The following is a 23,889-nucleotide window of genomic DNA, read 5'->3' as shown; positions in this document are numbered from 1 at the left end:
ATTAAATTAAATTAAATTAAATTAAATTAAATTAAATTAAATTAAATTAAACTAAACCTCCCTCCAGTATTTACCCCTCCAAACACTTAATTCCTCTTTAAGAGGTAGAAAACCAAACTATCAAGAATCTTACCAGCATCTGGTCTGGGTCCATAATCCCTGTGACCTATGGGAGAAGAAAAGGAAAGTCTAAGACAACTTATTTGAAATTAAAAAGGAAACGGTAATAACCAAAGCATGTAAAGTCAGTACTTCAAATCCTTGAAAGTCAACCATCACAGGTTTTAAAATAACTACATAAATTTTTACTATTTAAAGTTTAGGAAATCAAGACGAATGCCAACATTTCTTTAGCCTTGTCCAAGACAGCACCCACTTTTGTCATTATTCTAGTATCACTTTTGTCAAGCACTGGTTGTAAGGCTGATTGGAAACCCCTAATAATTTAAAAACACCACGCCAGCTACCTTTACAAAAGAAAAAAAAAAAACCCTATTGTCAAAACCCAGTGAAGTCCTCATTCATTGGTCACAGACTCTTTCATGCAAATGCAAATGCACTGTGTAGAAAACGCACTGGACTACTTGAGATCAGATTTGGCTTTTAATATCTACTTTGATATATAAGCATGTATAGAGAGTACTTTGTAATGCACACAACACACGAGCCTCAACAGAATAAGAAGGGCTTAGATTGCATCTTCGGGATACTGGTGGCTTTTAGATTTTATATAGCATTTCCACTGAAACATTTTGGGATACTCAGCACTTACCACCAAAATTTTTGAAGCCACCGCGGTCACCACCACTGCAGAGGAAAAATTGAAGAAATGATTTCTTCCTTAAGTCTCTAATGTGCTGAGCCCTGGGCTCAATCTACACTTAACTGTCACAAGTAGAGTTCCTAGGAAAATAGTAGCACCACTAACCTTCCAGTAAATCCACTTCAGAGCTCAATGATTCAATCTAAGTGCTTTCCCAAGGATTGATTTCCATAAGCTATCTTTTCACACTTATTATAACACATCTAATATGCTTTTTATGTTAAAAGAAAATCATCTTCCCAGCCCCAAGCCAAAAGATTACTACTCAAACCATAACTTAAAGCTGCAGGCACAGCATGAAAAATATGAAATTAGAGTACTAGGAATATTTTTTAAATATAAGAAAGAAAAAGCTAAAAGAACAGGGGAATAGTTAGACTTTGATAGCAAAACAGGAAAGGTAAAAACTTGAGAACAGATTCTGCTGTGATATTAAATTATGTTTTATTAATTTTTAAAGGGATGAATTTAAACAAAAAAAAGAGTCTGAATAAAAAGTCTTAAAACTTTAAACTTAAGAAGACTGATAAAAAGTGAGGACTAAAAGAAGCTAAACTCAAAACTGCTCCTCTCCAAGATCCACTGGAATACGAGATCTTTTCCTATCACAGCAGAGGTTCAAGCTGCCTAATGGTCTAAATATCAAACCAACAAAATATGTTAAAGATGCAAAGCCACAGAATGCCTTTATTTGGCAAATTTACACTGTCAGTTAAGTCAATGATCCTTGAACACATGGTTTTATGTAACAAATCTAAGCAGCTCATACTAATCAAGAAATTCAACCAACCAACCAACCAACCAACCAAACAAACAAACAAACAAACAAAAAAACCCTCAAATTCTATTCATCCCATAAAAGCCTGTTTCTCTTGAGTAAAATACATAAACCTTCTATAACACAAGCGCTGATAAGGAAGGAACTAACAGTTTTCAGATAATATCCTAGAAACTAACCTAATTTATTACCTGCTTACAAACCTCTGCTCTAGTGACTACCCAACTCTCTAGATGGAGAGTCCTTTCTGAATTGTCCAATGAAAACTGACTAAATGAGAAAGCTTTCTCATTCTTATTCCTTAAAGCTATTGGTTGAATAAAGATGTCTACAGCCGGTAGCTGGCAGAAATGGAGTAGGCTTTGGTTCCTGGATTTGGGATCTGAGGCAGAGAGTCCAGTTGGAGTGAGCAGGAAGAAGGCAGAAGGCGCCTTGGGGTAGATAGAACTTGAGCACATAGCCATGAAGGCCCACCTGTTGGAGTAGGAGTGGCCCAAGTGTAACATGGCAAGTGATATTTGGGGTCATGGAGAGTACACTGACAGACAAAAAAGTAGACAAAAGAGCACAGAGGTTAATATCTGCCCAACTCTAATGTTTTAAGGCTTATTATAAATATAAAAGTTTTGTCTTTTTTTATTTGGGAACTAAATGATTAAGGTGGGGTAGAAACCCCCAAATAAAATTTACCACAACACTTTCACTTCATCCTCTAAAGTGCATCTGTCATGAACAAGCAGAGATTAAATTGTTGAAAATAAAATGATCTTCTTTTTCAGTACTGGGGTCTCATGCTTGCTTAAGTAAATGGTACAGTATTAAGCTATCCTCCAAGCCCCTTGAAAATTGTATTAGAAGCCAAGGTTCTTTCAAAGATGAACCTCAGAACCCCAGTGACAGACAAGAATTCATGAAAATATCAAGCCCACATTTCTTAAAAAAAATTTTTCCTGGCATAAGGTGCATGCACGCTTGGGCGCGCGCCCACACATGTGTGCATGTGTGTGCAGCTATGTGGAGGTCAGGTTTATCAGAAGTCTTATTTTCCACCTTATCTTTAATTTCTTAAGCTCCACTGAACCTAAAGCTCATGAATCAGCTAAACTACCTAGCTACTGAGCCCCTAGGATCTTTAAGTCTCCTCTTTCCAGCACTGGGATTACAGGCATGTGTTATCATGCCCATTTTAGGAGGTTAAAGTGTTTTAGGAGGTTAAAGAGGAAGAAAGACTTTTTACAAGGGAACTAGAAGCTATGTGTTCATAAGATATATCCTAATTGCTTTGTTGTCAACAAAACAGCTGATCTGGCCCACAATGAAAGAAAAACATACAATGTTGTATGTAAGGGAGACTTTCATTTCCATTCTTGCCAACAATACAATTTTGAATGATTTTGGTGGTAGTGGTTATTTTTGAGACAGAGTCTTTCTACAGAGCCCTAGCTATCCTTGAACTCACTATGTAGACTAGGCTTGCCTCAAAGTCAGAGATCCACCTGCCTCAGCCTCCCAAGCACTGGGATTAAAAGAATTCACTACTGTGTGACCTGGCTGAATAATTTTTTAAAAAGAAAAAAAGGGTAGAGTCAACTCAGCTGTTATCTTTTAAGGGCACTTGCTGCTCTTTCAGAAGATCCAAGTTCAGTTTCCTGGCACCCATATTCAGTGGTTGCAATAGAACTGCCTATAACTCTAGCTCCAAAGGATCCAACAACCTTTTCTGCCTGTGGGTACCACCACAGGGCAAATATTTACAAAAAAAAAAAAATACACATAAACAAAAGTACTTTTTAAAGATGCATACTCTAAAAGGATATATAAAAACATTAAGGCTGAGTTTCCGTCTTTACAAAACTCAGTTCTATATCCTTACTATTCAAAGGGTAAACACAAGCATAAACATAGCCTAAGAGCTTCTCAGAAAAGCAGGCTGTCTCCTCAGAATGGTAATTTACATTTTAATAAGAGCCCCATGTAATTCATTATATATATTTAAGTCTAAGAAATACTGATCTTAATGTTTACCTGTACATTCAAATGTCATTCAATCATTCTCACTCCTTAAGTAAGCTTTATATATGAATTCTATTACAACTCCTTTATTAGGAAATTTAGTGTATTAACTACAGAAACAGACTTCAAGGAGTAAGGGAGATATTCTTGTGGTTAATGCTTCTTTCAAACTTACAGTTAAGTCAAAGTCATTTCTTCTATATATTAAGGTCTCATTAGCAAATTAAGACAGAAGGATATGTCAACAGCTGCATCAAAATGTTGCAAATTTGCTTTCAATCCCAGAAATAGAAGCAAAAAAGTAGACATAAAGAATTCCCCAAGAATATTTTAAGGTAAAGTAACAGGGATATTTAAGACACATAGGTATCTTCAACTTAATTGGCTAAGTATCCCTACATAAAGAAACTTAAAAGATATGAAGATATGGGTCTTCCAAATTCAAAACCACAATGAAAAGAGGACTCTAGGGTAGACTGGAGGTTTCAATTTGATGTCATCATCATATACTTAGAAAAGACACATTCAATAAAAAGGAAAATTTGGGGGCAGAAAAAGATAACTCAGTGGTTAAGAGCACTGGCTGCTCTTTCAGAGAATTCATATTCAGTTTTCATCATCCACACGGCTCACAGCCTAGAACTGCAATCCTAGTGGATCCAACGTCCTCTTCTGGCTTTCCTGGGCAATGCATGCATGTAGCATACAAACTTATATGCAGGAAGAATGAATACCCATATAGTTATAAAAAATACAAAGATAAAAACGTTTTTTAAGGAAAATCTCTTATGCATACAATTCCTTTGAGGTTTTGTTTTAGGGGCTTGTACGTTTTTCTTGTTTGGAGACAGTCTCTCATTTTATATAACTTTGGCCAGCCTTGTACAAAGGACCCCAAACTGGCCTCGAAACTCATGGCAATTCTCCCAAGTGCTGGTATTGATAACAAACACGAGGCATCACATTAAGCTTTCAACTGATAATTAAACAAACAAACAAACAAAAGAACCCAAGACTACACATCTCTACTGAAGGACTAAATTCCTAGACAGCCACAGGATGGTGCCGTCATACTACCATACCGACACCTTATACAGGTACCTAGAACCAGAGCAATGTTGCTAAATTATACAGTCTTCAGTTCAAGCTCTAATTCTGCACGAATCTTTAATCCTAGAACTCACTTAGACAGTAAAAAGGGCATAGCTAAAAAGCAGTATTACCTTAAAACCTTGCTCTGTGCTTGAGTTTTTATACTAATAAATCCAGAACACACATTTTGGGAATGAGAGGAAATGACCAAAAATGTCATATGTGAATGATTCAACCAATTTGAACATCGTTTTCAACAGTCTGATTTACTTCCCTCCATGTTGTATACGTATGACAAAAAGGCTTTCAGAATCAAGATTTCTAGAGTTACAATATCTAATATATAGTTAGTATCTGCATGAGTGTTTATAAGTAGACAAAAATGATAGTTCTAAATGTCAAAAATGAACAAATTTCTAGTTCTAGAATTACAGCTTACCTATTACATAAACTGTGTTAGATGTGCTAGGTTAAAGTGTATTAATAAAATTGTTTTTACTACTGTTATTTCTGTTTCCTCTTTCTTTTGCAGTCCTAAGAACTGAATCCAAAATACTAGCACAAAGTGAGCTATAACCCTGGGCTGTTTTCTTTTCAACGTGGCTACTAGAAATTTTATTTTATTTTATTTTATTATATTATGGTTTTTCGAGACAGGGTTTCTCTGTGTAGCCCTGGCTGCCCTGGAACTCACTCTGTAGACCAGGCTGGCCTCGAACTCAGAAATCCGCCTGCCTCTGCCTCCCAAGTGCTGGGATTAAAGGCGTGCGCCACCACTGCCAGGCTAGAAATTTTAAAACTATATATACATAGTTCAAATTTATGACCCACATTGTTTTTCTATGGAGCAGTGATATTTTACACTACAACTAGAACATATATACTACGCTATCATATCCAGGTACTTACTTGGGATAGAATCGGACTTCTGTTGTTGTTTTGATTTTTCAAGACAGGGTTTCTCTGTGTAGCCCTGGCTGTTCTGGAACTCACTTTGTAGATCAGGCTAGCCTTGAACTCATAACGACCTACCTGCCTCTGCCTCCAGAGTGCTTCAATTAAAGGTGTGCCACCACTGCCTGGCTAGCATCCACCGTTTTTAACCATGTTAAAGCATACTCAGGACATATACATACTCTGTTTGAGACAGAGTCTCTGTGTGTACTTCCACACCTACCTCTACCTCTCAGGAGCTGGGATTAAAGGCAGACACTACCACCACACCTGGCTGTACATATACATATTTTTAAGAAAGCTAATTAAATTCCCTTGCGAAAAGAAGAAAATACTCAAAGTTGCAGAATTTTGGAATTCACATTTAAGAGCTTGAATCACTTAACTCTATCAAATACAAACAATGGAAAAGAGATATTCTGCAAGAGAGTAGTCAATGAGAAAACTAAAAAGCACTGAGACATTTTTATCTTAGCTTCTAGCCCACTACCATGTCAATGTGAGAGGACAGTAAGAAACACAGTATTCTTTGCAACAATTGCTCTTCGATGAAAAGACCATTTCCAACAGTTCCTATGAACTTCACATATCTCTCTCCAAATTAAGTCAATGATTTCTTTTTTGGTATTAAGCCTTCCTCCAGGCAACCAGTCACAGAATAAGAACAACCCATTCTTTACCCCATGCTCAACCCTCACCCTCTAACTATGACCCTTTTTAAAGGTGATAAATCTACTTAACGCCAGGTACTCTTCATATCATTGTGTCCCTCCTAGCCTTCTACAGCCCACAGTTTTAAACTACTGAGTAAGATGATTAGAAAAACAAATAGTATAGCTGAAGATTAAAATGTCTGTGTATTTTGGTATTTAAGCACAAAACCAAGTGTGTTTAAAAGAAAAAAAAGAAGAAATCTTGAAACTGGGCATTTACAGTCAAATTCACAATGCTGTAACCTAATGAATAAGCTAAAAGGCACATCTTAAAGATGTTATAGTTCAGGGCTGGAGAGATGGATCAGTGGTTAAGAGCACACTGACTGTGCTTCCAGAGTTCAATTCCTAGCAACCACATGGTGACTCACAATCATCTGTAATGGGATCTGATGCCTTCTTCTGGTGTTCTCCAGAGAGTGACAGTGTACTCACATACATAAACTAAATAAATAAATATTTTTTAAAAAATGAAAAATTTATTTTTTGTTTATTTGGGTACACACACACACACACACAGAGAGAGAGAGAGAGAGAGAGAGAGAGAGAGAGAGACAGAGAGAGAGAGAGAGACAGAGAGAGACAGACAGAAAGAGAGAATAGTCCAGGAACTCTGTGTAGCCCAGGCTTGGCCTTAAACTCACAGGTCTGCCTGACTCTGGAGTGCTGGCATTAAAGGCATATACCATAACACCCAGCATAGAGATCTAATTTCAGTATTCATAAAGTTTTATAAAGACAGAGACAGGTTTGTTTACATTCATTTATGCCTACTTTGGTGCTCCAAGGACAAAGTTGACGCCCAAACCATTTACTATCTTGTCTTTCATCAAAAGAAAAATCAAACCTTGACAACTCAATACCAAGAGTAAATAGCCACCCAGATTTCTAAACAGGCTTTATGTGAACAGTTACTATACTGGAGGACAAGGAAGGAGTTAAGACTAAGATCTCTCTCTCTCTCACTTTACCACCACTTAAACATCAGCATCATTTTGAACTAATAAATAGCAGGCTTCTGCACAAACTCTTTGTATAAGGAGTTTCTATGCATAAAAAGATCTAAAAATAAAAACTTAGTTTATCAACTAGTATCTGAGCTACAAATTAAACTCAGATATATTGCCAAGGAAGATATGTTGCTTTAAAAAAGAAAAAAGAAGAAGAACCCAGGCTATTTCCCTCATCAGGGAAGAATCATTAACACTCTTTCAATCCTGTGATTCTAAGATGGGTGCTCACAAACTAATGTTATTTATAGACTCCCTACCCATTCCCTTCCTCCTAAAAAGTGGAATTCCATTATTCAGTCAAACAGTCACAGGCGTTTTGTTTTGCTTTTTTGAGACAGGGTTTCTCTGTGTATCAGGCCTGGCTGTCCTGGACTTGTTTTGTAGACCAGGCTGGCCTCAAATTCAGACCACCTGCCTCTGCCTCCTGAGTGCTGGGATTAAAGGTGTGCAACCACCACACCTAGCCAACAGTCATATTTTTAATACATAATGTATTAGATTGTAACTTCCTTATGCAGAAATTAAATTTAAGACACATGTAACATTTATAGAATTACAGGTAGCCAGTATAAAACAACTTCATTGGAAAGTTAAGTTTCAAACCTTTTGTTATCTCAGGGGTTAAAACCTGAATACTATTTCACTATACTGGTGGCACACTGCTCTTTGATAATGAAAACAAATACGGTATCTTGGTAAAGCAAATAACTACAACCAAAAAACTAATCTCAACTAATGAAGATATGTACAATATCGTTATCTTGGTAAAATGACTACTAATCAAAAAACTAACATCAAAATTTTAAAGTCTTTGAACTCTCTTATGAAATTTTTCAAAATCATTAAATTTGGCATTTCCATAATATCAAAGCATATAGTATATTAAAACAGATATAAGCAAATTTGGGGAGCACTTGAAATGGCTGTGTGTATTAGTTGTTTCTCATATCACAGAACTGAACTGCTACTGCTATATCATTAAATATCAGTAGCAGGCCACCGACACTTTCAATTCTCAGTAAACATAAATTATTTTAAAGCTTGTGTACAAATTTACAATCTATAAATCTCATCTCAGGACATAGGCCAACTGGTTTTTCATTCCATTTTCAAGACCAATGCATTAACTTTACAGATATTTTAAATTATGCTAAAATCAGCTTTTATAAGCTGTCATAAGTAATGAAACCAACATCAATAATTTAAAAACAACAAGAAATTAAAGGCCTCATATACCACAGCTACAACCAGAAAAATTACAGAATGTTATGATGTATCAATTATTTCAATAATTAAGTTTCATTGAGACATATATTAAAGCTTTCTTACGTATCTATCCCACCTTTCTATATTCTATATATAATACGTTCCCTACCCAAGGGAACTATTTGTCTTTTATATAGATTAATTTACCTTTTTATTGGTTAAGACACTAAATACTTTGGTTTCCAAAGGTATCTTTTAAAGGAGTTTTGAGTCCAGCTCCAGCAGGAAAACCAATCAAGTAATTTAATCTAATCATAATAAAAGTAGAGAGCTTTAATGGTGTTTAAGTTAATATACACCATATAAAATAATATCAATATAGCCTCTTATGAAATGATTTATGACATAAAAAAGACTGAAAATAAAGTTTTAATTTCTGTTCTTCTTTCTACAATATAATCTCTAAAAGCCTTTTTATTTATGTGGCAGAATAAAATAAGGAAAACACTAAGAGAGAGAAAATGAAGGCATCTGTATCTAAATACTTACCTTGATCCTGTCATAGGACCTCTTCCATCCTTGTCATATCCCCCACGCCCTCTACCTCCTCCCTGTGACCCGCCATATCCTCTATTATCTTCTCCATACCTACTCACATCACGACGGTCATCTACAAAAAGAATGTAACACACAAAAATATTGTCACTTTGATTTTTTTTTGTTACAACAAATGTCTTCCTGCATAAGTAGCAATTCTCCTATCCAGCTCTCATATGGGAATTATGTATGATGTATGTCCCCATACCCAGCAACTACTGTCACTTCTGATTAAATGTTTCAAACAATAATGGTAAATGGCTCCTTGAGACACAAAAAAATGTCCTTCAGGGAAAGAAAGAAATACACCAAAATGCAAACTATTATATAATATTCTGGAATTCAATGTGCTTAAGAATTACATCCACATCAGATTCCATTTTACTACAAAATGAGACAGCAACAAAATAACTTAAGCTAAACTAGAAATCTTGGATTCAAGAACTTTAATAAATTAAAGACAGAATTCTAATTCTATTTCCTTCACCTCAAAGACATTAAATGTAAGCCAAGCACAGGTCAGGCCTGGAAAACCACAGCCACTACACACTTTCAAACCGAGAAAATAGATATCCGGAGACTATTTTTACTCACTCACTCTATTATCAATATGACTAGGATATAGCTCAGCGATGAAGTGTTTAATCCAACACATACAAAGATACTGGCCAATTCCTAGCACTGCCAAATTAATTTTCTTTTCAGCAAAAATATTTCATGACCATTTACTAGGAGCCAAGTCCCATGTAAACAATGAGGGCATAAAAAAAAACAAAACAAAAACACACCAAAACCCGCCCTTGAATCACTGACTTTCATGGTGTGGTCTGAGTCCTATACTTTATACACAGTAATGTATATAAAGTGCTATCAAACAAGAGACATTAATGACTGTTTCTTCTTACAAGAGATTAGAGAAGACTAGCATAGGTTAACTTATCAAGTATACCATCACCAAAAAAACTGATAATAGCATTGTCAACTGCTCAGTTTAAGAAACAGAATCAGTTTAAGAGAAATGTAATCAGTAACCAAAAACATCACCACACAACCTTCTGACAATCTCCAAAAAGTTAAAAAGAAAAATCTAGTAATAGTTTCGATGGCCATGAGAAATCTATTTCCAGTCATGCCAAGTTTCTAACACTAAGTAAAATTCTAAGGGTGTTTTAATCCAAACTCAATGAATAATTCTGTGAGGGAATGGTGAAAAAGAGGTCATTATCTTACCTTGTGTGTGGTGGCTGTAGTTTTCCCTTTGTGAATGGTAAGATTGCTGGTTTTGATTATAGGAATCATGTTGCTGATAATTGGACTGCTCATCATATGAGCCTTGATGCTGATCATAACCTGACTGCTGGTCATAAGAATCTTGCTGACCATAGTCTGACTGGCCATATGAAGGTGCTCTTCCACCTTGACTAAACAGAAATCAGGAACATGAGAACTTACAGAATTATGTTTGCTGAAGCAAGTTAAAGAACACTGCTAATATTAAGCTGGAAAGATGGCTCAGGAGTTAAGAAAACAAATCCCAGCACCAACCCATCAGCTCACAACTGTCTGTAACTCTAAGATTTAATACCCTCACACAGACACATATTCAGGCAAAACACCAATGCACATTAAAAAAAATAAAAAGGAACCCTATACAGCTAAACCTCAGCAATATAAACTATTTTTCATGGTAATTATTTGGTTCTTTTATCTATAAAAAAAATTTATCAATGGAATGCCTTCCAAAGATAATTTCACTATCACTAAAATAATGCCAAAGGGGAAAAGAGAAGTTGTTTAACTGGGGAAAAACAACAATAAAAACAGAAACAAGAACCTTTAGATACTATTAACAAAGTAACTAGTTTTTACTTCTCCGAGTTAAAAGAAAAACATAGGATAACTACCAAAATACAATGGTATGTATGATTCTTCTACAAACATGGTCATGAAGTGATGAGTTCTCTTACTCTGAAAGGATCTATGTCACTTCCTGTCAACATGCCTTTATTTGTAGCCAGGCATGATGGCTGTTCTTTTGGTACTCGGAAAACATGAACATTATGACCTTAAGGCCAACCTAAGCTATGAAAACACTGGTCTCAAAAAAGGGAGCTTAGGCAGAGCTGTCTTCATTCTTAAAAGTCACACCTAACTCTCCAGAATACCTCAACAATCTATTCCAACTCCCAACTCAAAGCACCACAAAACTATAGTATGAACACTAACTCTTTACTTTAGAATGATCAAAAGAAGCATTTCTTCACCAGGCGGTGGTGGTGTATGCCTTTAATCTCAGCAGAGGGAATAGGAGTCAGAGACCAGCAGATCTCTTAGTTAGAGGCCAGCCTGGTCTATAGAATAAGTTCCAGGACAGCCAGTGCTATACAGGGAAACCTTATCTCTTTGAAAAACACATTAAAAAACAAAACCAAAGACATTTCTCTCTGCTTTACATATATTTCATGCTATCAAATATATATAGCCTTTGTAAAAGCATTTTCCTTTGGATTATACTTACTAATAAAGGCTTGGCATTTTTCCTAATGCAGCATGGCTTGCAGACATTATTTCTCTATATGTACTTTCTACTTTTCAGAACATTCTTGTGTCTCTAAGACCAATAATTTGACCTCACAACTCTTTCCCCAGTGCTATTTAAATTTCACCTCAAGTATTTGACACTGCAGCCAGAAAACACTGGAGACTTCAATCTGTATTCTTTTAAACTTCTTTATGTCTATAAAATGGAAATTACTACTAATATTGTTCATAGTGGTATCTGAGGATCAATTACATTAGGGAATGTGGAATAAGTCCATCAAACAAAGCACAATAAAAGCCCCACTATGAAATAATACTAGTTAGTTACTTTCATTTATAGAGGCCTACACAGTGTTTTAGGCCAGCCATGGCTACATAGTGAAATACTATTTTAAATAAAAAACGGGAGAGAGGGCTAAAGAGATGGCTCATTTGCAGAGGACTCAGAACTAATTCCCAACATCTAGATGGTGGCTTACAACCACCTGCAACTCCAGTTCTAGGAGATCCAATGCCTTCTTCTAGCCTCCACCCTCCACCTCTAGCCTGTGAGCCCAAGCACATGCATGGTACACATATGCACATAATACTCATAAAGTAAAAATGTATTTTTTTTAAAAAGATAATGCATCAAGTAGCTCAAAAGCAAACTGAAAGATTTGGGCACACAACTCAGTGGTAGAGTACTTAAACAGCATACCCAAAGTCATGGGTTCTACTACCAGCACCACAAAAATAATTAAATAGAAATAAAAAAGGTAAACATGCTCAATACAATTTCAATAGTTCACTGTTTCCTTACCCTCCTGATGATTCCGTGTTTTGTTGTCCCTGGTTATTATATGATTGCTGGCCATATGAACTCTGCTTTTGATTTTCATAGCTACCATAGGACTGTGAATAACCTAAAAATTAAGTAAGAATACTATTTAGTAAAGGCTCTGATTTCTGACTCTCTAAAATAGCAATTTAACAAACCAGTCCAACCTGATTGATTTTGTCCATAACCGGAGTAACCACCATAGTTTTGTCCATACGAAGAATCAGTCGTTTGCCCATAGCCAGAATAGCTCTGAAATTCAGGTAAACACTCAAACTTTATTACTTACTAGATAAAATAACTATTTATAAACGTCATTACTTATTAAATAAAATAAAGACAACTTTTTTTTTTAACCTACTTGTGATGTTTGTCCATAGCCTTGACTGCCTTGATTTCCATAGGAAGAATAACTGTAAAAGAAAATTGTAATACTTGAAAGAAATATGCTTTAAGAAATTTTAAAACTTAAATACAAAACTTTGCTTTCAACAGAACATAGTGTTTCTTCTCATCTGAATTGTTTTTTGGATATTAATTCTTGTATTTCCTAAGGTTAAAAAAAAATTTTGGTTGTACTTAATAAATGAGTTAAAATAAAAGACTGCTTACATTTAAACAATTCTGCCTGTCACTTAGACTTTAAATTCTTGAACAACAACTAAAGACATATATGAAGTCATTCTCAGACCTGTTGAACATCAATATCTAAAGTGCTGCTGTGAAATTTTCTCACAAATAATATTTCACCAGAGCTGCAAAAGTAAGAAAATTATGCTTTGGGATAAATAACAAAACACAGAAAGGCATTGAACAGTATCATTCCACATACAGGTTTTTATTTAGTATCAGGTACACAGATGTCTAATACTTAAAGCATATACAGCTGTTTGCACAACATATACAATGTAAACAATGTTTATACAAATAACCATTCCAACAACCACATGGTGACCCAGGCCTTTAATCCCAGTACTCACAAGACAGAATCAGGCAGATGTCTATGAGCTTAAGGCTAGCCTGGTCTATATCAAAGCTACACAGTAAGACCCTGTCTCAAAACAAAAACAACCAAACATTTCTAAGAATGTGTTATTTCCAAAAACTGCATAAAGAGACCCATAGTAATTATCCGAAGGAGAAAAAAGATAACTTTTCTGCTTGTCTTTCGAGGCAGGGTTTCTCTGTGTACCGTTGGCTGTCCTCACTTTGTAAACTAAGGCGGCATCCAACTCAGGGATCCCCCCCTTGAGTACTGGGCTTAAAGGCATGTGCTAGCACACCTTGTTTAAAAATATAACTTTTCAATACTAACCAATTAGCTATATCTGAACAGATTAATTTCTTTGTACTACTTGTTCCAATGTCTTTAACTTCCCAGGTACAATATGGAACAAAACCCAATTTAAATGCCTCAGTAATTAGTAATTATATATATATATCTCCCCAAAGTACCAATATCAAATCAAATTATATTGTATTAAAACTGACATGTAGTTTGATAAATATGTTGTCTGACTGAATGTTACTACTTTCCTAAGATTTAAATTTTTAAAATTACATCATGCAAGTACTAACAAGTCAAAAAGAAGAAGAAAAAAAAACCCAACCAACTCTGACATATGGCTCTTTAATAACCCCCAAAAGATCTTCAAAATAAAATCTTTTGGTTTAGAGATAACAAATATTAAAATTCCTCAGCTTTTTTTTTTTTTCAGAATCCGTAACTTTTAAATATATGACCAATAGCCGGGCAGTGGTGGCGCACGCCTTTTATCCCAGCACTTGGGAGGCAGAGACAGGCGGATTTCTGAGTTCGAGGCCAGCCTGGTCTACAGAGTGAGTTCTAGGACAGCCAGGGCTACACAGAGAAACCCTGTCTCGAAAAACCAAAAAAAAAAAAAAAAAAAGAAGAAGAAATTTCTGAATTTCTCCAAGAAATTGCTCAAGGAAAAAAATCTTTACAATACCTATGATTTTTGTCTTTATCTTTAAGATGTATTATTAATCAAACTATTTAAAAAAGGAAAAAATGTTGCATGACACTTATTTATAAAGGCAAGCTCTCCCCATTAACAAATTATAATGCTTCTCCCACCCCTTTAAAAAAAAAAAAAAAGAGATAGAGTCTTTGTATGTAGCCCAGGATGGCCTTAAATTTGTAACGATCCTACCTCAAGCTCCTAAGTGCGAGATTACAAGCCTGAACTACTACATCTAGCCTTATTATCTTAATTCATCCAAATAAGAACAAATTTCAGTGAGAAAACTGTATTATCTTTTTTCTCAGTTTTAGTCTTTCATGATATTATGAAAACATATGTATACTTTACCTTTGCTGCTCACCCCCAGACTGACTGTAACTTCCAGAATCTAAAACACATAAAAAGAATTTTAAATTATGCTTTCCCCTAAGACTAACTTCAGTTCACAAAAACAAATATACAGCTAGAAACTGTCAAAAATTACATTAAGAAAACTAGAAGCCTGGACTGGTGGCACACTTTCAATTCCAGCACTCTGAAGGCAGAGGCAGGCAGATTTCTGAGTTCAAGGCCAGCCTAGTTTACAGTGAGTTCTAGGCCAGCCAGAGCTGCAGTGAGGCCCTGTCTCAAAATAATAAAAAATAAATAAATAAACACACTCAAAACAAAAAAGAAAACCTAGAAAATAATCTGTGCATGGGGAAACCTACACAGCATTTCCTTTAAAAAGTTTACTTTTTTTTAAAAAAAAAAAAAGTAACAACACTGTTAAAAACCACTGTTCCACAAGATGTGCTAGTGGTCACAAGAAGGGAAATAAATATGAAATCAGTAAAAAGTCATTCTTTAGAAACAAAACAAAATAAACAAAAAATTTACCCAAGTGTAGTGGCTCAGGCACTTGGCAAACTAAGGCAAAAGGATTGCCACAAGCTCAAGACCAGCCTAGTATAGGCATACAGACTTCCAGACCAGGCTAACTGAACTACAGTGAGACTTGCTTCAAAGGAAAATACAACCTGGGGCTGGAGAGATGGCTTAGCGGTTAAGAGCACTGACTGCTCTTCCAGAGGTCCTGAGTTCAAATCACAGCAACCACATGGTGGCTCACGACCATCTGTAATGAGATCTGATGCCCTCTTCTGGTGTGTCTGAAGACAGTTACAGTATACTCATATATATAAAATAAATAAATAAATATTAAAAAAAAAAGGAAAATACAACCCACACCTCAAAAGTTCAAGCTACTCTATTTTTTTTAATTTTACATTAATAAATATTAAACAAAAAGTATGTTTAAACTAATCAGAGCCAGAAAAGGAAAAACTATGCATTCTGACATGATATATCTACAGAACCGCACTCACTTATCTCTACCATATCAACACATATACTGTTCTATATTGGGACTACTGTAGCTGTCAGCATCAATAAAATCTCCAGATAGTTGCTAAGAAAAACTAATGATTTTACCAAGTTTTCAAGTAATTAGCCAATTAGTGACATTAAATCAACAATAATATCTGCATAAATAAACATGTCAAGTAAAAGGGAAAGGGGCAGAAGAAGAAAGACTATAAGCTTCTCTCCATAGTTAAAAAAGTTTAAGTCATAACAAACATTGTTGAGGAGGCTCTCTCTACCCTTTAGGTTTGCATTCAATGTCAAATGAACAGCTGTAAGTAAAATAGATGTTATCTAAAATATTACAACTACAAAACAGAAGTGTCAAACTGATCATATGGTCAGCCTTACTAATCCTAAAATCTTTAATGATCAATCCAAGTAAAAACAATAGTGTCCTTTTTCAGGCAATTTATATCAAGTTATCATATAACACTACAGGCTGGTTAAGCAGGTGACAGCAAGTTTGCCACCATTCTACTGTAAATATCTCCAATCTGACATTTCTTTTAAAAATCCTTAAGACTATTAAATGAGATCTGATGAATTATTTCTATGAAATTAAGGACACAAGGAGACCTGAAATGGGGGGGTATGGAACTACCTTAAATATGGCACTATTTCTGCAACTGGTAAGAGTTGTAGCTAGTAACCAAAGGAAAATAGGGGGATGGGGGGAAGACTCCACCTGGACCATAAGGAGACTAGATGTACCCATCAAAGCAAAGTCACCTGAATCAGAGTCAAAAAGATTGGGGGGAGGAAGGCAATGACTTGAGAATACATGCATTCATTCCTCTATTGACCTCTAACATCTCAATGTTTCCTTTTGGTCCAGACAAAAACATTTTAACTATAAAGCACTTAGATCTTATGACCTTCTCTTAAAATCTAATACTTATGTCCTTAACTTTAGCCTAAGTAATTAGTCCTCTGAAACTATAAATTAGACTTCAGCTGAAAACTTAAGAGATACACAAATAAACATAAAATATATTTTAATAATAAAAATGCAGATTTTTTTTATTCAGTTAAAAAAAATGGGTTATAAAGGCCATTTAGGGCAACTCAAATAGATCCTTGTCAAAATTACCTGACACCTGAGCTTTGTGCCTGGACATGTCCATTATTTAGAAGTGCTTCTAAATTACCAAAGTGTACCAGTGTACTGGCTATTTTATATCAACTTGACACCAGCTAGTAGTCATCTGAAGGAGGAAACCTCAATTGAGCTAAATGCCTCCCTAAGGGCCAGCTATAGGGCATTTTTTTATTAATGATTGAAAGGGAAGGACCCAGCCCACTGTGGGTGGTAGTCCTGAATTCTATTAGAAAGCAGGCTGAGCAAGCCATCAGAAACAAGCCAGAAAGCATCACTCATCCATGGCCTCTGCATCCTGCCTCCAAAAGTTGCCTGCCCTGGTTGAGTTCCTGTCATGACTTCCTTTGATGAGGAGCAGATATGGAAAAATAAGCCAAATAATCCTTTCCCAAGTTGCTTTGGTCATGGTATTTTAACACAGCAATACTAAGCCTAAGACAAGACGGTGAGATATTGCTGTGACAGGCTCGACTATCTTATCTTTTTGAGAGGATAGGAAGGACTTTGGAATTTTGGAGTAAAAAAGCCATTGAATATTAAGAGCTCATTGAGATTTTCTGCAGGAGCTTAAAAAATAATTGTGTTGAGGGCAATGCAGATGATGGAGACCTGGCTTGGGAAGTTTCTGAGAGAAGCAAAGACTTTACTGGGCCTTTTGTGTGAAGAATCTGTGGTTCTGGTCAGCTGGGGCCGAACAGTCAGCTGTGATTAACAAGCTACCAGAACCACTAAAGTAAAACTACTGCTTTACTGGGACAATTGATGCTGGTCAGCTAAGAAACTTGTAGTGATTAAAAGACCAATTAGGAAGTGGTTCCTGAGAGTTAACACACAGAAACTATGTTCTAAAGGTGGCTAGGTTGTATCTTTTGTGTTGGCAGCCAAACTTGGTATTGTTTAAGAGTCTCCAGGTGGTACTGGTCTTTAAGGCATAAAGGAGTCGTGGAGAATAACTGAGGCTTTGGCACTACTAAAGGTGAAGCCTCAGTAGCAGTTGGAGCCCCAGGAATGGAAGGGGCATGAAGAGAAGCCGAGGCTTGGCACCATGAAAAGAGACCAGGAGAGAATATTGGTGAAGGTGCAGCCTTGTGCAGTGAGGTCCCAGAATTTGAGATGCCAGTACCACAGGATGACCAATAAGAACAAGCAGCAGCAGTGAAGCAGAGGCTGCTGGAGCCTAGAAGACAAGCTGTGTGTGCTGCAGAGGGCAGATTCAGAGAATTGACCGAAGCCTTTTGTAGGAGTCAGGAAGATCAAGGGTAAACACCAAAGACACTGGACACTGAGTTATTTCAGTTGGAGTTTGGTTTTGCTGTATTCAGACAGTAACTGCTTTGGTTCTCTCTTGTAGAAGACAGTTAACATACTTTTCATTTTACAGGAGTCCAGTTAAGAGAATAGATTTTTAAAAGATATTTTAGGTTTTAAAAAGAGACATTAGATTTTTAAAGATACTGAATTTTAACTCTTTAAATTGACAGGAGTTATTTGTCCTGGATAGTTTTAGGTCAACTTGACACAGCAGAGTCATCAGAAAGGAACATCAATTAAGAATAATGCCTAAGATTCAGCTGCAGGACATTTTCATAATCAGTGATTGATAGAGGCGAGTCCAGCTCATCGTGGATGGTACCATCCCCGGACTGGTGGTCCCGAGTTCTGCAAGAAAGCAGGCTGGGCAAACCAATAAACAGCACCCCTTCATAGCCTCTGCATTAGCAATGTCTCCAGGTTCCTATGTTGTTTGAGTTCCTGTCCTGACTTATTCCATGATGAACATTAATGGAAGTGTAAGCCAAACAAACCCTTCACTCCCCAAGTTGCTTTAGTCCTGGTGTTTCATCACAGCAACTGTGACTCTAAGACAAACAACCAAGTGTGTCCAACCTGTGATCCAAGCACTGGAATTAAGGTATGAGCCACAAATCCTGACTTATGAATTTCCTTTAATCATACACAAGCTGCAAGCACATTACTCCATTTTAGGTGATGTTTGCCTGGTTACTCTTTCCATCGTACCTCCAACATGAGTTTTATGTCTATTATTTCTGAACAGTATTTATCTAGGTACTTTAACATTATGAACACCTTTGTGCTTTAAGTGGGCTGTTTTTGTTTTTACTTGTACCTAACATCTTAAATTAGAATTTTCTAGCTACCATAGTTTTTCTTTTCCTTTTAACTCCTTTCCTACTATCTATTACATTTTCTTTATCCACAATTTTACTATTACTTATATTTTATTTCTGTGGCCTCCTAACTAAATTTTTGCATCTTTTCTGGCAAAATTCAAAATTATCAACCTCCACTAAAACGTACTTTACTATCTTAATGTGAACCAAAACCTTCGCCTTTATTCTCCTTGCAATTTTTACTACTCTTCCTTTCTATACATTAATTCTTTAGCAAAGACCAATATGACTGTGAGTTTATTTGGCATCAAGGTCATTATTTTCTGTATAAACTCATTATTTACTCTCTAAAATCTTTTTGTTTTTATTTTTCACACATGCATGCAAAACAGGAGGTGTAAGAGCCACTGAAGCTGGAGATTCCAGGTAATTATGGGCTGCAAGATGTAAGTACTGGTAACCAACTCTGGTTCTCTGTGCCAAGAGCTCCAGGGTCCCTCCTAAAATTGTTTTCTATGGGTTATTATTTTATAATCTGTAATTTCATAGATTGCTTAAAATTATTCCTAGGCATTATGTTTGAACTAATGCTTGATTAAAAACTTCAACTCACTAAGGCTTGGTGAACACCTTCTAAGCCCAGCACTCAGGAGGCACGTGTTTCTGTGAGTTCCTGGCCATCTAGAGCTAGTGAGACTGTCTCAAAAATAGGAACAGTTTAGATTTTTTTTTTTTAAAGACAGGAGTTTCCTACGTAGCCCATGCTGGCTCAAAACTAGGGCTCTTCCCAACTCAGCTCCCTGAGCACTGGTGACAGGTGTGTACAACCATACCCACCAAACTTTAGTTTCTTCTCTACCCTTCTAAGTTGAGTTTTGTAAGATAGACTGCAACTACATCTAAAATTCTGCTAGGTTTGCTATTTCACTTTCCACTTTTGGAAATTATATCTGGGGGAAGGGAAGGGGTGAGACAGCACATCAGGTAAAGTTATCTGACATGAGCTTGACAACCTGAGTCTAGTATCTGGTACTTACACATGGTCAAAGAGACCAACTAAGGCTGTCCTGACTTTCACAGGCACGCCACAGCACACACTTGCCCACATGCTAATGAAATTTTTAAAAAGTGTATTTTGTTCCTTTTTTCAAATCTATGTGGCCTTTCCACATAATACATTGGTCTTCAAGTCAATTCTTTTTTTTTTTTTTTTTTAGGTTTTTAATCTTCAACCTAAGAACATTTTCTCTAACCCTGTTTGTCATTTGACTCATTTGACAGCTATTCCTAGTTCAACAGTTACCATGAACTTCACCTTTTGAAAGGTTTGGATTTTCAAAAAACCAAAAAAAAAAAGAAAGAAAGGTTTGGATTCTCACAGATTCTTTGTAATCTATGTTGTGAGAATTCCTCTGTAAGTTTTTCATATTTTCAACTAGGAACTCAAACACATTAATTAGCCCAAATTTGTAAAATTTTTATATTATACTATTTTGAGGTTTCCTAAAGGCTAAATGAGTACTAAAAGTAAAAGGTTCCAGGTTACAAACTATCAGATTCTACTCAGTGTCTACGCTCTCTGGTTACTGCAAACACTAGGATTATTCCCCTTTGTTCATCCCTTCACTGATAGTCCTTCAAATCTATAATCGATCTGTAAAAACCAAGATTTATAAGGGTTTCAGTTTTCATTATCTGGCTAACAGTTCAAGGATTTATACCTGTTCTTAGATAATAAAACAACTATGCAAGATCTATACTCTCTATAGATTAACTGCCAAAGTAGTTCTGTGCATACCACACTACATTTTTACCATGGATCTTAGACTTATCTAATTTTTGTCTTTTTTTTTTTGAGGTATGTATATTTGATCTAATTGACAAAATGAGAAATAATGACTTATTTTATATATAACTAACATTTTACTTGTGATTTTAATTAAAAAGCTTTGGTAATTTACTTTTGCAAATAACACTTGAACGTCAGACTGACAATAAATTTGACTTATTAAGTGCTATGCGTATCTCTTTTTTCTCCTGATGCAGGGATTAAACAATTTGTGCTCCAAGTGCTTGTATTTTAATAGGTTTGTAAGTCTGCCACAGCAAATATCTAAATAAGTTAAGTCAATTAAATTTCTAAGTGTAATCTGGACTGTTTAAAGGACGTAGCGTATTAATGATACTAGTTGCTTACAGGGGGGGATTTATTCTGTTAAGTTTATTAATTTAAACAAGACATTAAACAAGTCACATACAAAAGTCAAGGTATTTCATACACATCACAAAACATGTTAAGTTGTATTTAACAGTAAGAAAAATTCTAAATTTAAGCCTCTAAATTTAAACCTTTCATTGGAATTACCCAGTCCATTAAAATGTCATTGTCTTATATGAATTACAATAAAAAAAAACCAACAGTATGGACCAAATGCAGCAAGGTTGTAACTCCACTCAGGAAGCTGTTAAAGGATGATGAATTAATTCAAAGCCAGCCTAGGACACACTGGAAGATCCTGTCCAAACAATCCCTGAGCAATACTTACACTGAATCTTGGTAATTCCTACATGAGGATAGAATTTTAATTTAAGTCACAGTTAACCTACATATACCCTTCCTAAGGAAGCACTTGTGCATCCTTTTCTGGACCTTTACCTAGAAAAAAAAATGCCAATTTGTCCTTTGGAACAAATAATCCCTTGTTTGTACAAGAATTAAACAGAATTTTAAAAGAGCTAACTTCACTGCAGCTTAGCTTTTTCCATCATACAGGTACCCTACTCAAAAAGATGAGATTCCTAGCTCCTTAATCACTGCCATTCTAAGGGAAGATTATCATTCTCTGTCCTGTCTTTCACGCTCGTTTGGAATCTTCTCCAGTTGCTGCTTTGATCATACACATCCCTCCTGGTGGACTGGGGAAACCTTTAGAAAAGGCTTGCCAATTAACAAACGTCCAAATCTTCCAGGCATAGTATAGCGGTGCACACCTTTAGTCCCAGCACTTGGGTGGCAGGGGTTAAGTGGATCTGTGAGTTTGAGGCCAGCCTGGACTCCGTAGCGAGTTCCAGAAGAGCTAAGGAGACCTAATGAGATCCTTTCTCTGATAAATAGGTGAAAAACTACCAAAGGCATTATGTCATCTCAGCCATACAGCTTTAGGCAATGTTTTCCTCAGAAGTAAAGAACAGACTCTCATTCTGGGTCTGTCTTTGCCACCTGTAAATGTAGCTAAAGTAAAGGACCTTATGTGATCAACTGGAACTGTTAGAATTAAGAAGACTTTTAAGTTCTGGTTTAACAGGACCCAGACTGCCTGTCCTGGAGAGGGAAAAGTCTCACTTCCACACATCAGTGGCCTCTATAATAAATACTACTTTGAGAAAGACGCAGTCCTTGGTCTCTAAGTCTTAAGGGAAATGCCACGAAGACCTAAAAGTGCTCGTCAGTAACTGTCAAGGCTTATTTTTAAGTTCGAGAGATTAACAAGTGGAGGAAGGAGTACAAAGGTGAAGCCGAATAAACATACACCCCCAACCCCAATGGTTACAGCAGAGGGAATGACCGTAAGCGCAATTTCGTGTAAGGCAACGTGCTTCGAAAAGGGCTCCCAGAGCGTAAGACCCCCACCTGATGAATGGGTGAGTCAGGAAGGCCCAGCTCCACTTCTCGGATGGGGAAACAGAGGGACGAGGCGGCGAGACGACCGGCCGGAGGTCTCGCTGAGAGATCTGAGGCGGAGCGGAGGACCCGAAGCCCCAGTCCTCAGGCTGAAGCTCAGATCTCGGCTCCCCCCGCCCTTACGATGGCGTAGACGGGCCTCCGCCCCCCAACTCACACACACCCTCCCCGGGGAGCTGCTGGTCTCCCCAGGTTCCAAAGGCAGGATCAAAAGAGCTCCAGAGCGCTCCCGCCGTGATTTGTAGCCAGGGAGCGTTGGGAGCGTGCGTGCCTCCAGTCCAACATGGCGGCGACGCGGCCGCCCCCCCACCCGAGCCTCCCTCAGGCCGGAGACTTTCCCTCGCGGCCCTCTGGTGGGCGGGAAGGCGGCCCGAACCCGCCGGACCCCTTCTCGCCGCTGCCGCTGCTCGCTGACGGAGTCACCTACCCGACATGACTAACAGCCGCGGCGCGGAGCCCCCCACGGCCCGCGGAGAACAAGGAAAACGAAAAGCCAGGCGGCGCGGCTGCTGGAGCTGATCTGAGGGCGGCGCGGCGGGCTGGGGCCGACTGCGGGGCCTCGGCAGCCAATCAGCGCGCGGTGGGCGATACCACCGCGCCGAAGTCGGAGGAGTGGTCCCACGCCACTCCGGTCCACAGAGCCTTGCTGTCCTCCCGGATCCCCCCTCCGCGACCGTACCATTATTGAGAGGGAATTGAGAGAGGAAAGTACCAATGCCCTCGTGGGGCTAGGGGAGGAAAGCGGGCCAGCTCGCTCCGCCCCGTTTACAACCCTAGTTCTAGTTTTATTGGGTCTGGTAGAATTTGAAGCTATGAAGCGAAAGAGGAGGCGCCCCTTTTATAAATAAGAACGTATTGCCTGGAAAAGTCGTTTCTTCCTCTAAAATCGGGAATGGTGTGGTCGGCCTCGCTCAGGCTCTCGCTGCAGAACTTGAACCACTTGGGGGCGTTCCGAGTCTGGGCTGCGAGCGGAACGAAAGTCGTGACCAGCTCGGTACCTGATCACCTCCCGGCTTGTTATAACCGCCTTGGTC

The 23,889-nt window shown here is 37.4% G+C and overlaps 1 protein-coding gene across 2 annotated transcripts in view; it reads right to left on the bottom strand.

Annotated features, from left to right (window-relative positions):
* The window catches only part of Taf15 (TATA-box binding protein associated factor 15), a 30,954-nt gene extending 7,575 nt beyond the window's left edge, over positions 1-23,379 (bottom strand). The window contains exons 1-9 of one of the 2 annotated variants that reach the window (XM_028772282.1): positions 23,283-23,379; positions 14,884-14,923; positions 12,912-12,963; positions 12,718-12,802; positions 12,533-12,635; positions 10,420-10,610; positions 9,142-9,262; positions 773-807; positions 134-166 (exon numbers count right to left, since the gene is read on the bottom strand). In XM_028772282.1, the coding sequence (XP_028628115.1) occupies positions 134-166; positions 773-807; positions 9,142-9,262; positions 10,420-10,610; positions 12,533-12,635; positions 12,718-12,802; positions 12,912-12,963; positions 14,884-14,923; positions 23,283-23,289 (667 nt within the window). In that variant the 5' untranslated portion in view covers positions 23,290-23,379. The remainder of the gene's footprint in view (positions 1-133; positions 167-772; positions 808-9,141; positions 9,263-10,419; positions 10,611-12,532; positions 12,636-12,717; positions 12,803-12,911; positions 12,964-14,883; positions 14,924-23,282) is intronic. The other variant, XM_028772283.1, reaches the window with a different exon arrangement.
* Between the last annotated feature and the right edge of the window lie 510 nt (positions 23,380-23,889).

Source organism: Grammomys surdaster, unplaced genomic scaffold (assembly GCF_004785775.1).
Source record: "Grammomys surdaster isolate TR1022 unplaced genomic scaffold, NIH_TR_1.0 213, whole genome shotgun sequence".
Lineage (NCBI taxonomy): Eukaryota > Metazoa > Chordata > Mammalia > Rodentia > Muridae > Grammomys > Grammomys surdaster.
The sequence above is the reverse complement of the archived record's forward strand: the minus strand, read 5'-3'. Positions and strand labels throughout refer to the sequence as shown.